Source organism: Lissotriton helveticus, chromosome 8, assembly GCF_964261635.1.
Source record: "Lissotriton helveticus chromosome 8, aLisHel1.1, whole genome shotgun sequence".
Classification (NCBI taxonomy): Eukaryota; Metazoa; Chordata; class Amphibia; order Caudata; family Salamandridae; genus Lissotriton; species Lissotriton helveticus.
In genome coordinates this window covers 330,150,702-330,172,108 of record NC_136069.1, presented here as the reverse complement: position 1 = coordinate 330,172,108, position 21,407 = coordinate 330,150,702, and the positions used below count along the sequence as shown (strand labels likewise).

Genomic DNA, 21,407 nt, shown 5'->3' with positions numbered 1-21,407 from the left:
TGACGTGCATTGATTTAAATTAAGATTATAATTGACAAAAATACCTTGTTTAAGCTAGTTGTACTGGAGAGAGTTAACTTACTGACTTGTAGCTCATAATAAAGTTTCTTGGAATGCTTGAAGGTGTTGCATGATCCCAATGGCTTGGGTCTCTCCATCTCTTATTAATCCTCTTTTACTTCCAGGCCGAGATATGTCTGACTTCACACATTCTATTTTAACCACCAACATATGAGTTACTGCTAATAGTGTAACCTCTAAATACTTATGTGCAAATTACTGGTTTGGTGTAAATCCCGATTTGACCAGTACCTTGAGTTACAAGCCAGATAACATTGTGCAGAAAAAACTTGTATCTTCAGGTTTATTCCTTGGCACATTCCACCTAGTGAAATGTTCGTAGCAAAGTTCTCACAAGTAGGTCTAAATATGCAGAAAGGTGAGGCCCAACGCTGATTTACCTGTAATCTACAACTTTTCATGGGATAGCTGGTAACAATGCAGTAATATTACCACAGCTTGTAATTACTGTACTCCAAGATATCAGTAATTCCAGATGCAGTATTGCTACATTGATTTTCCCATAGAACTTGTAATGAGCATCTAAGTGTGTTTGCAGGGTATGCTCTCGTATTGTGTTCTGTTTTAAACACATTTGTGTAGCCAATAACATCTTTACTAAATTGTCTATGTAGCTATAAACGCATCACAACATGTAGCTGTATTGCTATCCTTTCTTGTGTGAATCTTTTTCTTTAATTATATTTTTCTTTTTGGGTTTGCAGGCTGCAATTTGCCGGTGTAGTCAGCCTCTTTCTGGTTTCAGTGCTAGGTGTTTAGAGGATGAACACATGCTGCAGGCAATCAGTAAAGCCAATCCTGTCAACCGCTACATGTATGTTATGGACACCAGGCCCAAAGTAGGTATTGACAGACTTATGTACTTATAGAAAAAGTGTGTTGTATTGTGATGTTAATTTATTAAGCAGAAGTGCTTCTGTGAAAAGGCGAGTATGGCATTTGAAAAAGGTTGCTTCAAGTTGACAGAAGTAGAGTAACTAAATGCAGCTTTTCCCAAAAACATAGTAGCACACTGTTTTGGCACAAATCAGCCTAAAAACTTGTAGTTGTTTCAAGATCATTCATCAGTGACCCATAAGTAACATGTAACTAAGTGGAGTTGAGATAATGCAGGGTTTTGCGATATGTAAAAAAGGCCCAAACTTTTCCCTGCATCAATCAGAGCTCCTCACCCTCCAGAACACTCCTGAGAGAACCTTCTGCCCCTCAGATTTTCTACCGCATGTTGTGCTATGGAGTCTCCTTTGAGCTCTGCTCAAACTCTTCAATTCAACTTACTTTGACTGGGATTTGAGGTTCTCTCATTTTCTAGTTGCTTCTGATTTGAAATTCCTTATTCCTCTACCATGACTGATAAGGAGAAGAAAGGATTATTTAGAGCTTGTGCCACCTGCTCTAAAAAAGGCTTTATACAGATGACCCTCACAAAGACTGCATATACTGCCTCTATCCAGACCATCAGGCAGAGAATTGTAAGGCATGTCGAACATTTTCAAATAAAACCTTGAGGGATCGTGAGGGAAGACTTCTACTGTGGCTCCAGAAGGTTAAAGCCAGAAAGGAGATCCTCTCAAGTGAGAGTGAGGAGAAGTCACCTTCGTCTAAGCATTCTCATAAAAGAAGCAGATCTCCTCAGACGCATACCTCAGACGAGAGACCCGAGAAGGCCCCAAAAAAGACCCCCCCATGGTCTTCAGGGTAGAGTCCCTCAAAATCACATCCAGGTACACCTAAGGGGAAGAAGGGCTCTGCTTCTGAGGTGAAACAGGTGAAGAAAACTGCATCAGAACCTTCAAAATCTCCTCCAAGGGTCAAGATTACCATAAAAAAAGACTTCCTCTACACCTCCTGAGGAGAAAGTGAAAGGATCTACACTGTCGACGGGACCGTCGATGAGGAAGATATCGTCGACGACAAAAACATCATCATCATTGACGAAACAGGAGGTTAAGTCTATGGCTAAGACGCCGTCGACACTTTCACTGTCGACGGCGGTATCGACGACGAGTTCATCGACGACGTGTCGACGACAATGGCTATATCTACATCGTCGACGGGATCGTCGACGACGGGAGCGTCGACGACGGGAGTGTCGACGACGAGATATCGTCGACGGCGGAAGCGTCGACGGTAACTACAAGGTCGACGATAGCGTCGACGACGATAATATGGTTGACGACAGCGACGGGGATCTCGTCGACGGGCTCGTCGACGAGAGAAAAAAACCCAGAAAAGAGGTTGTCATCCTGGAAAAGGACAATAACGCCAGAGGTTACATCTCCAAGCAAGGTGTCTCCATTAGTCCCTTTTCACCTTCTGGAAGAGGAGGATTCAGAGGATGATGGTGGTCCCTTTGGATATGCGAGTAGTCCTTCGCAGTTAAAGGTAAAATAACAGGAGGAAGATTCGGAGGAAGAAAATGGGGAGTTTCGGGATCATCCCCAAGAACGGCAACAATATCTCCGAGAGCATCATGAATAGATGACAAGTGTGCAATCTTCTTTACTGAAAGACCTCCAGAGCATGTTGGAGGATTATAGAAGAAGGTATCAGACACCTCAAACCTCTCAGGAAATCCCGAAGGTTACACCTCGGCCTCGATCGGTACCGGGTACACCGGTGCGAAGAAGGGAGATCTTGCCGGAACCCATTCCTAGGTCTCCTCCACCAAGATCTCAACAAGACCCAGATACCTCGGATGATGACCATGAAGATGGAGAGATTGCAGAACCTAGTAGAGAATGGGATGACTATCTCATTCCTTCACCTTGAACTCCTACGCCAAAACTAGTAGATTCTCCACCAGAGGACATTGGTGGTTTCCATAACCTGATGGAAAGAGCCACTAAAAGATTTGCACTTACCATGTCGGAGGATAAGGCGGAATGTTTTCTATATGACTTTAAGGAACCCTATCGAAGATATGTTAGGTCCTTACCTATTGTAAGTCATATCTGGGAAGAAGGCCTGAAGGTTATGGAGACGCCAGCTACAGTTCTCGCCAGACTGGACAAGAAATATAAAGCACCTGCAGATGCTCCAGCCTGTCTTTTGGGTCATCCCAAACCGGATTCAGTGATTACACAGGCAGCGCAACAGAAGTCAAGAAAACCGTCCGCTCCAATTACAAAACCACCAGACAGAGAGGGTAGGAGGCTGGACAACGCGGGAAAGAGATTTTTCTTAATGTCTGCTCTGCTGGTAAAAGCTGCTAATGCCCTCGCTATTCTAGGAAGATACGACAGGCAAATGTGGTGCGACCTGTCGCCGTATATTAACCAGGTGCCAGAACCAGAGAAACAAGAAGCCAGAATAATTCTTCTGGAGGGTGAAAGGACTTCGGCGGAAGTCATAGACTGCGCTATGGATATAGCGACCACGGCGTGTAGGTCTCTAGGAGGAGCGGCAGTTCTGCGCAGACCAGGATGGCTAAGAGCGACAGCTTTTAGGCCTGAAGTTCAGAATAAGATCTTAGACCTCCCCTTCAATGGAGAAGATTTATTCGCGAAACATATTGATGACACATTACAAAGTATCAAGAAAGATACGGATACTGCGAAAGCATTCAGAACTCTGCAGTACAGAAAGGTTCCTTTTCGAGGCTCTAGAGGTAGAGGGCAATCATCTTATAGAGGAGGATATCAGCAAGGGAGATATTCCTCTTACTCCGCCTCATCTCAGCCATACCGCCAGCAGTACACTCAGCGACAATCGGGAGGTTATACAAAATCAACTCCGAGAGGTAGAGGAGGTCGTCGGGGGAAGGACAACACCCGACGACAATGACAACCTTCATCTTCCGGCTGCATCAACACTCCTAGGATCAAGTGCTCCCCTGGGTGGAAAGATTGCTCGTTATTTTCAAAATTGGCAAAAAATAACAACGGACCAGGGTCCTCAACATTATTCGATTCAGCCACACCCTAGAATTTCTACAGATGCCTCCTTGTACACCACCGATGCATCAAAAAGTCAATCATCTGCATCAACTCCAGAAGGCGATTCGGACAATGCTCCGAAAAGGAGCAATTGAACCGGTACCGAATTCCCAAAGGAACAAGGGGTTTTACTGATCAGGAAAAACAAACTCCAATGGCGTCCTATTCTGGATCTCAGATCCCTAAACACCTATCTCAAAAAGCAATCTTTCAGGATGGTGTCTCTTCAGGACATCCTTTTGCTATTGAACCCAGGAGATCATATGACCACTTTGGACCTACAGGATGCGTATTTTCCTGTATCTATCCATCCCGCGCACAGACAGTACCTTCGGTTCTTGGTAGCCGCAAGACATTATTAATTCAAGGTACTGCCATTCGGCCTAAAGTCAGCTCCACGAGTGTTCACGAAATGCCTGGCTCCAGTGGCGGCTGTGTTAAGGAAGCAAAAACATCAAATATTTCCTTATCTCGATGACTGGTTAGTCAAAGCACTATCGGAAGCACAAGCCAGGGCGTCAACAAAGGCCTGCATAGATTTGTTTGCCAAACTGGGTTTGACTCTACACGAAGGAAAATCAAAACTTCATCGGACAAAACTGATCACATTTCTGGGAGCGATACTAGACACGGACAGCAACAAGGAGTTTCCCTCCGAAGAAAGACAACTGAGGATCGTGTCTCTCTTTTAAGACTTTCTAAAAAGAAAGTATCTTTCAGTGCGCAAGTACAAGTCATTGCTGGGCATGATGTCATCTTGCATTCCCCTCGTGCCTCACTGCAGATTAAGGATGCGCCCGTTGCAAGAACAGATCGATCTTCAGTGGCGTCAAGCGGAGGGATCCTTCGAAGACACAGTCCAAGTGTCACCAGTCATGGTTCAAGCAGCAACATGGTGGACACAAAAAGAAAATGTCTCTGAAGGTCTGTCATTTTGTTCAAGACCAGCTCCATTGGTGGTAACTACCGATGCTTCACTGGAAGGATGGGGAGCTTTCCTTCAGGACCTTCAAGTCAGCGGTCGTTGGAAGGTGCACGAGCAGCAATTACACATAAATCTGCTAGAACTCAGGGCGATATGCCTCGCATTGCAAGCTTTCCGGCCAAGAATAAGAGGTTCGCCGGTGTTGATAAAAACGGACAACACTACCGCGATGCACTACTTAAACAGGGAGGGACAAGATCACTCTCTCTGTCTCAAGAGGCCCAGACAATATGGGAGTGGGCACTACGGCAGGGGATATCCTTGACAGCAGAGCATCTCCCGGGAGATCAGAACGTCAAGGCGGATACTCTCAGCAGGCTCAAATCGTCCTGCCACGAATGGGAGCTGGACCAGGGGATCCTGGACAACATTTTTCAAAGGTGGGGGACGCCAACAGTAGACCTTTTCGCCACAAGAAAGAACGGGAAATGCTGGTTCTTCGCAAGCTGGCTTCCCCAGAGGGGATCTTGGGGGAATGTGTTTTCGATGGCATGGTCCGGCGTCTTTGCTTACGTTTTTCCTCCAATTCCTCTCCTGCCCGCGTGCTTATGAAGATCAAGAAAGAACCGTGCAGGCTAATTCTGATAGCCTCGTGGTGGCCCAGACCACACTGGCTCACGGAACTACTGCTGCTGTCGGAGGACCGTCCAGTTCGTCTCTGACCAATTCCATCACTTCTGACAATGTCCCAGGGACAAGTGCTCCATCCGGACCCGAAATCCTTACGATTAGCGGCCTTTCTCCTGAACACTGTGAATTTCAACATCTGAAAATCTCAGACGAATGTAGAAGAATCCTGTCCAAGGCTAGAGCAGATAGTACCAACAAAACCTACAGGATGAAGTGGAAGAGGTTTTGTCTATGGTGTCAGAGACAAAACATTCACCCTCTAACTGCGGCACCTCATCAAATAATCCCATACATCTTACTTTTAGCCAAGTCAGAATTGGCTCACGCTTCGATTAAGGTGCATTTGGCTGCATTATCCCGCTACATGAGGTGTTCTTCAAGCCCGTCCTTGTGGTCATCAAGGATCATCAAACAATTTATGAAGGGATTATTCAGAGTTCTCTTCCAGGGGATCCTCTTCAATAGTCATAAGCACTGAATATTCCCGCTCACGTGCGGGGACCCCGGAAATAATATAAAACTATACATGTAAATCACATTGAAATAGCTCCACATATATGTATGCACATATATAATTTTTTCTCACACCAATGCAGCCCCAAAATAGAGGCTAAACAATGTAAATACTCATACATACACTGTAATTAGCATGGAAACAAAAAACACTTTAGGTCAAATAGCACTTGAACTTTGTGTTTTAATGAGCAAAAATACTCATAAATCCTGAAAAAATTTAATAAATAGATATTGTTAGCCACAGGCTGCATTGAACAGCAATAGCATAGAAAATAAAACCATTTTCAACAAAAACTAGCACCGTGCCTTTAAGGCAGCCATGACCCCTGGCTTCCCATCATGCCTCAGGGGTGACAGTTAGGTCAGTTGTTCTTTCCGGCTCCTTCAGTCAGGACCCTGGTTCAACAGCTCCCTTTCTTTTTGACTTTCTGTCAAAAAATACTTGAGATTTTCTACAATTTTTACTTTCGCTCGACGTCTTTTGGGCATAGAGTGTTAGTGCTGCCTTTTTTAAGTCTTAAAAAAGGAATTTTTCTGTCAAAAATGCCTTCTCTCTTTGACAACTGCCCTTCCTGTGGGAAGAAGAAGGCCAAGACTGACGCACATCCTGTGTGTATCCTCTGCCTCCCTGACTCTCATTCTGCAAGTTTTTGTGAACACTGCAAGTCTTTATCAAGGAGAACTCTCAAAGATAGGGAGATAATTCGAATTTATGGTCTCTGTGAGAGAGGTAGGTCTCCTAAGAGGCAGAAGAGACGCAGGACGCGTTAGACGTCGAGAGAAGTCCTGACTTGTTCTCCTTCGGCGTCTGGGTCGAAGAGGCCGTCGACGAAGACGAGGATACTTCCTTCGACGACGAAGACTTCAGCGTCGAGAAGCAAGGTACCTCCGCTGCCGTCTACGGGGCGTGCAGCGTCGAGGGAGAGGTCTCCGTTGGAGCATAGGAGTTCGGCGTTGAGACAGCTGGCGTCGAAGCATCAGGACCAATCTTCGACGTCACGGCTTCCTCCAGCGACGCCTGTCATCGGCGTTCGACGTCCAGGCATCCTCCGTAGACGCCCGGTCATCGGCGTTCGACGTCGAGGCACTCTCCGTCGGCGCCTGCCCAGTGACGTTCGAAGTCGAGGCATCCTCCGTCGTTGCCCAGTCACCGGCGATCGACGTCGAGAAGGTCTCCGTCGCCATCACAACATCAACGGTCGACGTCGAGAAGATCCCCGTTGACGTCACATCACTGTCGTCGCCTGGTCATCGGCGCTCGACGTCGAGAAGGTCCCCGTCGTTGTCACAGCAGCGTGGTTCGCTGTCAAAACATCTCTCTTCGAGGCAAGTCTCCCACCAGATCCCAGGGGAGGTCGCCTTCGGGGCAGACTACTCAGGAGAGAGTTAGTCAATCCTCGGATCAGTCTCATGCCTTAGCACCACAGCAGAGCTCTCCAAGATCGGCTTCAGCTGCAGAGGTGGAACATTCCCCAGTGCATATGAGTCCTCCAACTAAGAGGAAGAGAGTATCAGACGAGCGTGCTTCTAGGAGTCGCACAAGGTCTACTTCCAGGCACCCTCCCAGTGGTGGGTCTCCGGTGAGCCTGTCGTCATTCTCTTTGGGCTCCCGGTCTTGTCACCGTGGAAGATCTTCAGATGTGGTCTCGGATAATGAGAGGTCCAGGCATTCTCCTACACGTTTGCACCATGGGCAAATGGATCTGCCTCCTCCGGCACGTTCGCCAGTGAGAGAGCGCACCCAGAAGTCTCCTTCCATCAGGCTATCTCCGAGATGGTGCAGGTCTCTGCATCACTGGGCTCCAGACAAGGAAACAGCAGCCAGGTTGCAAGCTCATCGGGACAAGCCAGTCTCCCGACCCAGAGCGCGATCGGGCGCCCGAGTGCACTCCAGTAGGCGAAGATCGAGGTCTAGGAGCAGGAGATGAGCTCGCAGATCTCCAACTACTTCTTCATCTCCAACCCGTTCTCATAGGGATAATTCTCCGACTCTGACAGACAGTCCTCCATCCAGAATATCCCCTATAGATGACGTTTTCACCTTTCAAGACATTTTGGGCAGGGGTGCTTTGAAACTGGGAGTACCTATGACTACTCCACAGGTCAAAACTTCTGTGATCTTTGAGACCTTGCATCACAGATCGGCACCCAAGCCTCTGTTGCCTTTGGTACCTGGAATTATAGACCCCGTGAATGAGGTCTTCCTTACTCCAGCGACTATAAAGTCAGCCCCAGCAAGGATTCTTAAAGTATCGCTCGCCAGAAGAGGATCCACTTTTCCTCTGGTCTGACCCACCACCAGACTCGGCGATCATTGCGGCGGCCAAGAAATCTAGTACTGTAGCTTCCTCATCCACTGTGCCTCCGGATAAGGAAAGCAAATTGCAAGATTCGTGGGGAAGAAGAGTCTGCAACACCTCGGCCTCTTTTCTCAAAGTCTCTAATGCGGAGGCCCTTCTAGGGAGGTATGATAGGTCCCTGTGGGATCCTCTCCAAAGATTTACTGAGAAACTTCCTCAAGAGGACCGCAAAGATTTTGAGGAGATTCTTTTGGAGGGCGGCCAGGTCTCCAATCAGATCAAAGGCGCCGCGGCGGATGGGGCTACCCTTGCAGCGCATGGCTATGTGCACGGAATAACGGCGAGGAGGTCTTCATGGTTGCGCCTAACAGCCTTAAAACCTGAGGCTCAGGCTAGAACTTTGAACCTGCCCTTTTTGGGAACATTACTGTTTGGGGCTAGTGCTGACGAAGAAATGCAACGCATTAAGTCAGAGTTGGACACTCTTAAGGCTGTAGGGCTTGAAAAAAGAAAGACTTTCGGAGGAAGTACCGCTCCTAATACATGGGCTCTTCCAAACAGAGGGTTCAAACCCCTCACTGGCAGAAGGGTCAGGACCAACAAGGGCAACAGAGTCCCAATTCTGAGGCAAGCGTAATTCCAGAGGAGGTGGAAATCAACGCCAGGGCAACAATAACAATAAGTTCCAGCCAAAGCAATGAGTCCTTCCTTCCCCCAGCGCTGTTGACCACTCCAGTGGGGGGAAGCATTGCGCATCGTATGTCAAAGTGGGAAAACATTACTCGACCAATGGGTGTTGACTACACTTCATAATGGGTACTGTCTTCGTTTCAAACACCTGCCTCCACCTGTTCCTCCAAGGCCAACCTTGCATCATCAACTCATCCTTTTGAAAAAGGAAGTAGCGAAACTTCTCGAAAAATCAGCCATCGAGAGGGTTCTAATCGCTCAAAGGGGGAAAGGAGTGTACTCCCGATATTTCTTGGTCAGAAAAAAGGGACAGAAAGCAGAATTCAGGCCCACTCTGGACTTAAGAACGCTCAACCTGCATATCAGAAAGGAAAAGTTCCGCATGTTGGCACTTTACCAAATATATCTGAATCTCAGGAGGGGAGATTGGATGTGTTCGATGGACCTCCAAGATGCCTACTTCCATGTGCCGGTGCACCACAAACACAAAAGGTTCCTGCGGTTCCAGGTGGGGACCTCTCACTACCAATTCAAGGTCCTCCCCTTCGGGTTGAAGTCAGCTCCCTGGGTATTCACGAAGTGTGTTGCAGTAGTAACGGCCGCTCTACGCCGCAGGCGAGTCTTCGTGTACCCGTATCTGGACGATTGGCTACTGAAAGGTCCTTCCCCAGACGCTGTAAGGAATCATTTCCAAACCTGCATCCAGCTCTGTCACCGGTTGGGGTTGCATGTCAACTTCAGCAAATCAGTCTCGCAACCCACCCAGAAGATTCACTTCCTAGGAGCTCTTCTAGACTCCGAGGTAGGAAAAGTGTTTCCTTCGGAGGAGAGACAGGGTTCTATAACTCAAAATTGTCAGCTGGTCTCCACCACATGGTTCAGAAAGTGCGAAAGATTGCCTCCCTGGTAGGTTCGATGGCTTCATGCATCTTTCTAGTCCCGAATGCCAGGCTTCGGATGCGTCCTCTTCAGCAGGATCTGGAGGACAAGTGGGACCAACAGTCAGCTCGCTGGGACGATCGGATTACTCTTTCAGAAATAGCTCGAGCTTCCATTCCATGGTGGACAAAGAAGCAGAACATGCAGGTAGGGATTCTGTTCCATCAACCTCCTCCTGCACAGACCTTGTTCACCGATGCTTCTCTACAAGGCTGGGGGGCACACATGGGTCACCTCCAAGTGCAAGGTTTGTGGTCTCCCAAGGAATGTACATATCACATCAACATGCTGGAGTTGAGAGCAGTTCACCTGGCTCTCAAGGCGTTCCTTCCCTCGCTTCGGGAAACATCAATATTAGTACAAACGGACAACACCACCACGATGTACTACTTAAACAAGCAGGGGGGAATGCGCTCATTAACTCTGTCACTGGAAGCCCAGCGCATCTGGCATTGGCTTCTGGCTCGCAAATTGTCAGTCACGGCGGTCCACCTCCCAGGAGAACAGAACGTGAGGGGGGACCCGCTGAGTTGTCATTTCAAAGACAGAGAGGACTGGGTTCTAAACGACGAGGTGCTCGAATGCATCTTTCAGTCTTGGGGTCGTCCCACCTTAGATCTGTTCGGGAACGACGACAACCCCCATGCTGAGACTTCGCCTCGCGGTTTTACCGTCCAGGAACAAGAGGGAATGCCCTTTTGATAGACTGATCAGGGGAATTTGTGTACGCCTTTCCACCCCTTCCGCTGATCCTGAAGGTGGTGAGCAAGCTGATACACTCGTGCACAATGATGATCCTCATTGCTCCCGACTGGCCGAGATAATGGTGGTACACGGACCTGCTTCATCTGTCAGTGGCTCCTCACAAGAGACTGCCATGCAGGCCGGATCTGTTATCCAAAATGAACGGGAGGATTCATCATCCCAACCTTCCGTCACTGAGCTTGACATCATGGCTCCTGAGGTCATACAATACGGCCATCTAGGATTGCCATAGGACTGCATGTCCATCCTGAAGGAAGCGAGACGGCCTTCCACAAGACATTCTTATGCCTGTAAATGGAAGCGCTTTTATCTTTGGTGCATGCAAAATGGTCATCATCCTACTAAGGGTCAGGAAGAAGTTGTTGTTCCTTATTTGTTATATCTGGCGAAAGCAGGTTTAAAGTTCAGTTCTATTAGGTGCATTTAGCGGCTATAACAGCGTATAGATGTGCACCTGCACAACCTTCTTTTTTCCAACTGCCAGCTGTAAAAGACTTCCTGCAAGGGTTGAAAAAAGTGTACCCTCCAGTGCGTCCTCCTTTCCCACCCTGGGAGCTGAACCTGGTTCTGTCAAAATGAATGGGTCCTCCTTTCGAACCCATTCATAAAGCTACTTTGTAGCATATTTCCTGGAAAGCTGCTTTTTTGGTAGCAATCATGTCAGCTCGTAGGGTGAGCGAAATTCAGACTCTCTGCTCCAAGGAACCTTATACAGTGTTCCACTTGAATAGAGTAGTACTCAGGACACATCCGTCTTTTCTACCCAAGGTGGTGTCAGATTTTCATGTAAATCAGACCATCTCTCTGCCCACCTTCTTCCCTAATCCCTCTACTCCAGCTGAGAGGGCTTTGCATTCTTTGAACCTGAAAAGAGTTTTAAAATGTTCTAGATCGGTCCAAGTCTGTTCGTAAGTCTGATCAACTATTTGTCAACTATGGTTCGATCAGGACAGGTTATGCAGTCTCGAAACGTTCTATTTCAAGATGGATAGTTTTGTGTATCAAGCTTTTTCTATCAATTGGCTCAGAAAACCCTGGGGTTTTCGCCCAAGAGACATTCCACTAGGGGTAGAGCGGCGACTGCAGCTTTTCTCCATAATGTGCCCATGTCTGAGATCTGTAAGGCGGCGACCTGGAAGTCCGTCCATACGTTTACCAGACATTCCTGTCTTGATTCTGACACTAGAGCAGATACCCAGGTAGGCCAGGCCTCCTTGTGGAATCTGTTTAGCAGCTGAGTACTCTGCTGCTACAAATGTTAAGGATGGTTCATGTATTTCTCATTTACCTGTAGGTGGTGTTTGGGCTTGCTATTCTATTCAGTGCTTATGACTATTGATGAGGATCCCCTGGAAGAGAAGGATAAGTTACTTGCCTGTAATCCTAGTTCTCTTCCAGGGGTATCCTCATCAAAGTCATAAGCACACCCACCCGCCTCCCCAGGTAAATGAGATTTGTCTGTTTTCTATGGCTTATGGTTGAGCCCTGTCTTCAGGGGTATGCAAAGAACAACTGACCTAACTGTCACCCCTGAGGCATGATGGGAAGCCAGGGGTCATGGCTGCCTTAAAGGCACAGTGCCAGTTTTTGTTGAAAATGGTTTCATTTTCTATGCTATTGCTGTTCAATGCAGCCTGTGGCTAACAATGTCTATTTATTAGCATTTTTCAGGATTTGTGAGTATTTTTGCTCATTGAAACACAAATATCAAGTGCTATTTGACCTAATGTGTTTTTTGTTTCCTTGCTAATTACAGTGTATGTATGAGTATTTACATTGTTTAGCCTCTATTTTGGAGCTACATTGGTGTGAGAAAAAATGATATATGTGCATACATATATGTGGAGCTTTTTATATGTGATTTACATATATAGTTTTATATTATTTCCGGGGTCCCCGCACGTGAGCGGGAATATTCAGTGCTTATGACTTTGATGAGTATACCCCTGGAAGAGAACTAGGATTACAGGTAAGTAACTTATCCTTTTTCCTCCAATAAAGCCTCCACCACCGCTCTGGAATCTAAACATAGTGCTGTCACAATTGATGAAATGACCTTTTGAGCCTATATACAGGGCGGACCTTAAGTTTCTGTCTTGGAAGGTGGCTCTGCTCATTGCACTAACTTCAGCGAGCAGAGTAGGAGAACTGCAAGCTCTCACAATTCAAGAGCCTTTCCTACAGTTTCAGGAAGAGAGAATGATGCTGAGAACTAATCCAAAATGTATTCCTAAGGTACCAACTGACTTTCATCTGAATGAGCCATTGGTGTTAAAACGTTTATTTCCTCAACCAACAACAGCGGTGGAAAGAGTGTTACACTCCCTGGACGTTCAAAGATGTCTCAAGTTCTATTTTAAAGGAAACGAAGAGCTTTCGCAAATCTTCACAGCTCTTCGTCGCTTTCAGCGCACCCAGGAAAGGTTTCCCTTTATCAAAGAGGGGGATTGCCAGATGGATTTCCAGTGCGATTGTCTACTGTCATCAAGCTGCTGGAAAGCCTCTAAATGCACGAGTTTGTGCCCATTCCACGAGAACAGTGGCCACTTCCACTGCATTGTTTGGAGGTGTGCCAATCCAGGATATCTGCAGGGAAGCGACCTGGGCATCTACGCACACCTTCACCAGGCACTACTGCTTGGAAGCAGCCGCAGAATTGTTTGCGGCGGTGGGAGAGGCGGTACTGAGAAACGTAATCCAGTAACGGTGCGCCTTCTTTCCATCCCTCCATCCTTTTTTCTCTTGTTTTACAAAGTCAAATTTTTTGTATTTTCTTATACTTGATTTTCATGCTGTATTACATGATGGGGTTGAAATGCACGAGATTAAGGTGCTTTGTAATATCACTGCTCGCTATTCTGATTCAGGCATGTGAATCTATGAAAGTTCCAATACTGGAGTAAGAAATCAAGTTACTTACCTGTAACTATAGTTCTCCAGTATTGGAAGCTTTCATAGATTCACATGCACCCACCCTCCTCCCCTGAGAGGCTCACCTTGGATTTAGCAAGTAACTGTTTTATATGCACAAGTGCGCGAACATCTGAGGGGCAGAAGGTTCTCTCAGGAGTGTTCTAGAGGGTGAGGAGCTCTGATTGGTGCATGGAAAAGTTGGGCCTTTTTTACATAACAAAGGCTATGGGTTGCAAAAGGGAAATGGGCCTAGGCCTCTTTTCAGTTTGCTATACTGCTAAGCATTGCTTTTTTATATACCGGAGACTCCCGTCTCGACGACGGGGAATGGTTCAGGCATGTGAATCTATGAAAGCATCCAATACAGTTACAGGTAAGTAACGTGTTTTCTTCCCCAACGTCTGCCATCTTCCATGTATCTACATGTCCTTTTTTTTACATTAAATAGATTATTACATCGGATTCTTTGTGTTACTTGTGGCAAAAAAAACTTTTTGACATTTCTGCGGCCATCTTAATGAAACTGTCTTTTCTTGATATCATGGTTTCAAGACCGCTGCATTTCACATTCCTCAATGTCACAACTCTGTTTCCATTTAAATCTTTAAATACAGTTTGATGTCTTCTCTCACCTAATGCTGGAAGGTATATATACTGTTGGGCAGACTACTCCTTGGCATGTGGCACCTTGTTTCTTTCCTATGCTGCAATGAGTCAGGCTTCGTGTTTAGAGCCGAGCTGATTCAGCCTCAAGTGGCCATTGCTGACGGTCCACTCACTACTGGTACATATGGGATTCTTTGGAAACATCCTGAATCCTAATCATATCATTGTAATGATTATTATCATTCCATTTTGAGAACTATTGTTAATTTCTTTTCTTTTTCCTATTCCTTTCCCAAACTCTTCTTCCTGTTCTGAGTTCCAGGTTTGTTGGTCAAACCTCCATATATAAGGAGACTTTCTTTTCATCAGGATGTGTCACAACTGCTCTTGCCTAGACTTGTTGCTCATTCCAGTGAATTGGCAGTACCTGGACCAGCTCTGTTCTTTGAACTTACATTCACTTTCTGATTTTCACAATGTACTGCCTCTCAACTCTTGCTCACCCAGTCTTGGAGGTTTTTTCTCCCTGTATGAAATTGAAGGTTTCTGCACTCTGTTCTCTTGATTGAATAGTTGCATTATCCTAAGCTAATGCAATTTCTCTAAAGTAACCGGGTCACCAATGTTGTCTAGAAAACATATTTTTAGAACCATTCATGTATCCTGGTTTCCTGATACTCACTGTTTGGTGTGTGACTTAATATGGTACATGCCACATCTAAAGATTGGATAATTCTACTGAGGTATGCATGTGCAGTCTTTAGGAACAAGCAGATTTTGCCTTCTGTTTGAAAGATTCCCTAGGATCCCCATGGTGCCAGTCTTTTTTGGCAACCTTTGCTTACTTGAATTTGTTCATTTTCTTCTTAAGATTTGGTAGAACTGTGGATGGTCTTGAGGGGCACACTTTTGTAGAATGTAGAAAGTTAAACACAAACAACCTGCATGATAGAGATAACCATGTGAGTAATCCTACTATGCCTAGACCTGTAAATTGAACATGGTTCTGTAGTTTAGAAGAAAGTGCAGGTCTTGCAGCACTCTCCTTCCCACCTCATCCACATTAAAGTAATGCCTGCACTCTTCTCAACCTTCCCATTTTTCTCTCATTCACAAGCTTATTCCAGTACTCCTTTCTGCCAACATCTCTTACAAACCTTCTGACAATTTCTGGCCACAAACCATAAAGCCACTGGCACTCTCTTCCACAGCTTGGTGTTTTTCCGTGCTCTTTATCCTCACTTCCCTCTCTGCCAATGCTTCAAATGCACAACTGTGCTCAACAAAGCAATGGGTGACATCACCTCTCGATTCAACCACTTTCCTGTCTCTCAGTATCCTTATTTTCCAAAATGCTGTCACTCTTTGTGTACCATCGGCACACCAACTCTCTTTCCTTCTATTGGTGTAATCCTATTGCCTTGCAGCCCACACCATATTAACTGCACTGGCACTTGTGTCCAACTTCATCCATCCTTATGCGGCTTATTTATTAGCGTATTTAATTGTTTCAATTAGAAAAATTACTGCTTATACCATACTAATAAACATCTTAACGCACTATTAAAAGTGAAGATATGCTGAAACCAAACACTATATACAAAACAATGGAGTGGTGAACACTGTGTAGGCCCAGCAACATGAAACCTGACTGTTACGTAATCTCTGATGCTGTAGTCTCACAACCAAACCTGTAATCAGATGTTCTGTGAGTCCTTTGTGCTATCTTCTTAACTATAAGCGCACTAGGAGATGCAGTTGGTGAAACATTATTTCATTAAAGATTTGATCAAACTGCTTTTCAAAGCGGGTGAAGATCAGTGTTCCCGCCAGTTCAAGCGAAAATAATACCTTCCTAAAGGCAATATTGGAATACCCCCATGGATGTTGCAACATCACCTATTCCAGAGCATCCAGCTTCCACCCATTTGTGACCTTCACATAACCAGCTAGCCTTATTTGGAATATGGAGGGACCCCTAGGCCATTGCAGTGAATCATTGGATCAACAGAAGCTCCACGCCTAAAAATGTAAGTTCAAGTTTCACTTCCCTAGGAAACTATACCCCGCATGCATTTGTCTGTCCAGGCTTTGACCTTTGACACAGTCACAGGAAATCACATCTAAAAGGTCGACACCACCAGATACAGCCATACCATGTGTTAAAAATCCGCTCTCTATGTTCGAGGCATATGGGCTGCAGATCACACACTAGTGCAAAGATTGCTATCTGGAGGTGGGCCAGGGTGAATACACTTTGTTGTTGTCATGGAAGAGTCTCTGTATGATAGATAACTCCTCCTTTGAAGCATAGTGTGCATGGGCATCGACTCTATCTTCAGATTGTTTTTTCCCGCCATCGGGCTCAGATGTGTTGGTCGCTCGGTCCCGTTACCGATCTCCTTTCGATGGCCATTCTTTGATTTCTACTGTCTGTATTTATTTTGATCACGTCTTCCTTTATACTCATGTCGAAAAAGCCTGCACTTCTCTATTCCGGTGACCATTGGGGCCGTTGGACCCAACTGCGCCATTGGGCCTTCGGCTCATGGAAAGAACACCCTTCAAGAAGTGCCCTCAGTGTGGACACAAATACCCCCACACTGATCTACATGAGGTGTGCAATCTGTGATTGTCCTCAGAGCACGAGAGCCGAGATTGCCAGGACCTGCGCTTTGTTCCCGTCCAAGAAAACTATCAGGGACCGATGAGCGTGAAGAGTCATGGCACAATCCTCTTTATCGGCACCAGACCGCCTCGTCGAAGAGACTCCAATTGATCTAGAGTCCGAAGAAGAACAGCATGAAGAAGTCGTCGTTTCCAGAGCAGAGAATTCCGCTTCCGGAGCCGAAGAGCAAGCAGATGATGATGATCCCATTCCAGCTGGCCAACAGGTCCTGAGTACAAACGTCGACCTTGTTCACACCCCCACACCAGGCCAGGCTTCGGTTCCACCTCCGGGTCCAGGTGCACACCGATCACAAACTTCAGACGCCCGCCTTCCGGCTTGGCAGCGAAAATTACTAAAAAGCCTCTAGGCGACTCGGGCTCGAGTCAGCCTGTCGGCCCCGAGAAACAAAAAGTACTTGAAACAAAACTTACTCCGGCACCGAAACTGACCTCCGTACCCAAATCGGTCGAGCCGAAAATAAGCTCGGCTTCGAAACCAAGTTCCACACCGAAAACTATTGAACCAAAGCCAACCCCGGTACCTAAACACACTTCGGCACCTAAAGCTGTTGACCCGAAACGAGCTTCGGAACCAAAAACTCCGGATCCGAAAACATCCGATCCGAATAAAAAGCAAAGCCACAGAAAGCTTCCGACCTCAAGTCTTCGAAACCGAAATCTGCTCCAAATAGACACTGCTAAAACTTCTAAACAACTGTGCTCCACACAAGAAAAGTCCGTGCCGAAGAAGTATGCTTCCACAGAAGAGCTTTTCCGTCCAGATCCAAAACAAAAGACTCTTCTTTATCCAAAAACTGGACATGTCATTACTGCGCCTGCTAAAAGGAAGCAAGACCCTCCCACCACACCTCCAGTCCCCCTCAAAAAGCCTGCTCAAACTTCTCCTATAAGGGTACCTTCACCACTTCCAGAAGAACCAGACCTTCATATTTCCCCTGTACATTCACCATTCATCCCACACTGCCCTGCACCCGCAGATGATGATGAGGATGATTACTAAGGGGGATAGAAGATGACCAACCACTAGATTACCTAGATAATATTGCAGAACCACCATACGATCCGTGGGAAGTTTATAATGCTCCAGATCTCCCACAAGATGACGCATACCCTTCTAGGCCATCCCCTCCAGATGACACTATAGGGTTTACACAACTCATTCATAGAGCTGCAATCTTTCATAGGGTCGACCTACACACTGATCCAGTAGATGACGACTTCCTTATGGACACATTATTACCATCACATAAAACCATAACCATCCTACCAATGCTTAAAGGGGTTGTAAAGCACGCACCTGAGGTAGTTAAAGATCCCGTCAGGGCCAGGATAATTAATCCCAGGTTGGAAAAAAAGTACAAAGCAGCTCCAAATGACCCAGCCTATATCAAAGGCCAACTGCCACTAGACTCTTTAGTAGTCTCAAACGCCAGGAAAAGAGCTAATTCACAGACAACACGGGATGCTCCACCCCCTGATAAAGAGTCAAAACTTCTAGATGCTTCAGGTAAACGCATGATCTCTCAGGCAGCCAACCTCTGGAGAATTGCCAACACCCAAGCTCTATTAGCAAGGTATGATAGGGCTCACTGCGATGAGCTTGAAACCCTTATGCAACATTTGCCAGACAAGTATAAGACCAGGGCTTCTGACTTAATACAAGAAGGCAAAGTCATTACTAATACTTCCATCCGTTGTGCTTTTGATACTGCTGATACAGCCTCAAGAGCAATAAATACCGGCATACCTTTACGTAAGCATGCCTGGCTGCGCATCGCTGGTTTTAAACCAGAGGTACAAACCAGTATTCTTAATCAACCTTTTGACCAGCAACATCTTTTCGGTCCTACAGTTGATACAGGACTAGAAAAAATGAAAAAGGATACCGACACCGCAAAGTCCATGGGAGATTCACAAACTCGGACTCCCAGAGCTTCCTTTTGTCGCTCCTCTTACAGAGGCGCCTCCCAAAAATTTCCAACAGATACTTCCTCCTCTTCTTACAAAGCACCCACCCAATCCTCTCCCAATAGAGGTTATTACGGAGGAGGATATAGAGGCAACAACACTAAAGGTAGAGGCAGAGGTAACACCAACTGTACTGCCTCCACTCCCAAACAGTGACTTCCCTCCTCTCCCCCCAGACCATTGCACTCCTGTCGGGGGGAGATTACAACAGTTCCAACCTGTCTGGAACTCCATCACAACAGACAGGTGGGTGAGACAAATAATTCAGTCAGGTTATTGCCTGGAGCTCACTTCCACTCCTCCAACAATACCACCCAGACATCGTCCCATGTCACGAGCATCTAGCACTCCTAAAACAAGAAGTTGCCACTCTACTGCAGAAAAACGCAATAGAACCAGTTCCAGTACGTCATCAAAACACAGGAGTTTACTCCCTATATTTCCTTATCCCCAAAAAGGACGGCTCCCTCAGACCTATACTAGACCTGAGACCCCTAAATCTTTACATACAGTCCGACCACTTCCATATGGCCACATTACAGCAGGTCCTTTCTCTGTTAAAACAAAGCGACTTCCTTGCTACCCTAGATCTCAAGGACGCCTACTTCGACATTCCCATCCACCAAGCTCACAGAAAGTACCTTCGGTTTGTACTGGACGGTTAGCATTACCAGTTCAAAGTCCTCCCTTTCGGAGTAACTACAGTGCCTTGAGTTTTCACAAAGTGTCTTTCAGTAGTAGCAGCACACTTGAGAAGGGAAACCATCCATGTTTTCCCATATCTCGACGATTGGCTAATAAAAGCCAAGTCATACCACCAGTGCGTGCAGCACACACACCAGACCATTCACCTGTTACACAAACTCGGGTTCACTAAAAACAGAACAGTCACATCTCCAACCATCCCTATCTCAACAGTATCTGGGTGCCTCAATAGATACCTCCAAAGCACTTGCATCCCCTAATCCAGCAAGAATACAAAGTATGCAAGCTATCATACAAAAATTCCAACCGCAACACTCCCTACCAGCTCGAGTGTTCATGCAACTAATTGGAATGATGGCATCTTGCATCTTCGTAGTACCACACACAAAACTCCAAATGCTCCCCTGCAAGAGTGCTTAGCAAGCCAATGCAACCAGTCCCAAGGTCAATTAACAGATCTGGTGGTGGTGGGCGGGTGGGCCCATCACTCTCTGCAATGGTGGAACACCAAAAAGGACGGCCGCTCATTGAGACAATTCCACAAGTAGTGCTAACCACGGATGCATTCCTAACCGGCTGGGGAGCTCATTTGGCACAGCACACAGTCCAGGGCAAATGAACACCACAGCAAAAGCTACTCCACATAAACCATATGGAGTTGCTAACCATTTTTCTAGCTCTAAAGTAATTTCCACATTACCTATCACACAAAGTAGTCTACACCGACAATATGACAGCCATGTACTACATCCAAAAACAGGGAGGAACACACTCCTTACAGCTCTCCCGGGTGGCGCAGAGCATATGGAGGTGGGCCATTCCTCAAAACATCTTCCTCTTATCACAACATCTACCAGGAGTTCACAAACAGGTTGCGGATCTGTTAAGTCATCAGTGCCAACAGATTCACGAGTGGGAACTTCATCCTTAAGTTCTTCAACCTTTTTTTCAACAGTGGGGACAGCCAGAAATAGATCTGTTCGCCACACACCTCAACTCTAAATGCCCAAGCTTTGCCGCCAGGAATCCACACCCATTGTCCAAGGGCAATGCGCAATGGATGAGTTGGTCAGACAAATTTGCGTATGCTTTTCCGCCTCTCCCACTCATTCCGTTAGTGGTGTGCAAGCTACAGCCACACTCCCTCACTTTGATTCTCATTGCACAAACGTGGACAAGGCAACTGTGGTTCACCACACTACAAGAACTCTCAGTGGTACCACATCACAAACTAAAACTCTATCCACATCTTCTAACACAGAACCATGGAGAGATCATGCATCCCGACCCCATGCAGCTCAACCTAACGATTTGGCTCCTGAGGTCTTAGAATTAGGCTTTCTTAATCTCCCTATTGATTGCATGAGTGTTATAAAAGAAGCTAGACGTCCCACCCATAGAGCATGCCAAGTGTAAAAGGTTTGTTATATATTGCAACAATAACATTAACCCACTAGATGTTTCCATCCAAAACATCATATGCTACTTGTTACATCTACAAAAATGTAGTTTAGCATGCTCCTCAATCAGGTTACATCTTGCTGCTATAGCAGCTTACCTTCAAAACAGACAGCATCTGTCATTATTCAAAGTTCCTGCCATCAAAGTCTTCATGAAAGGCCTTAAAAGAATAATTCCTCCCAGGCTACCACCCTCCCCTGTATGGAATCTAAACTTTGA

The 21,407-nt window shown here is 46.2% G+C and overlaps 1 protein-coding gene across 3 annotated transcripts in view; it reads left to right on the top strand.

The window, feature by feature from the left end:
* Nucleotides 1-21,407, top strand: part of MTMR6 (myotubularin related protein 6) — a 544,203-nt gene that overhangs the window by 387,610 nt on the left and 135,186 nt on the right. For all 3 annotated transcript variants that reach the window (XM_078657106.1, XM_078657107.1, XM_078657108.1), the window contains one exon: nt 786-920. In XM_078657106.1, coding sequence (XP_078513232.1) covers nt 786-920 — 135 coding nt within the window. The remainder of the gene's footprint in view (nt 1-785; nt 921-21,407) is intronic.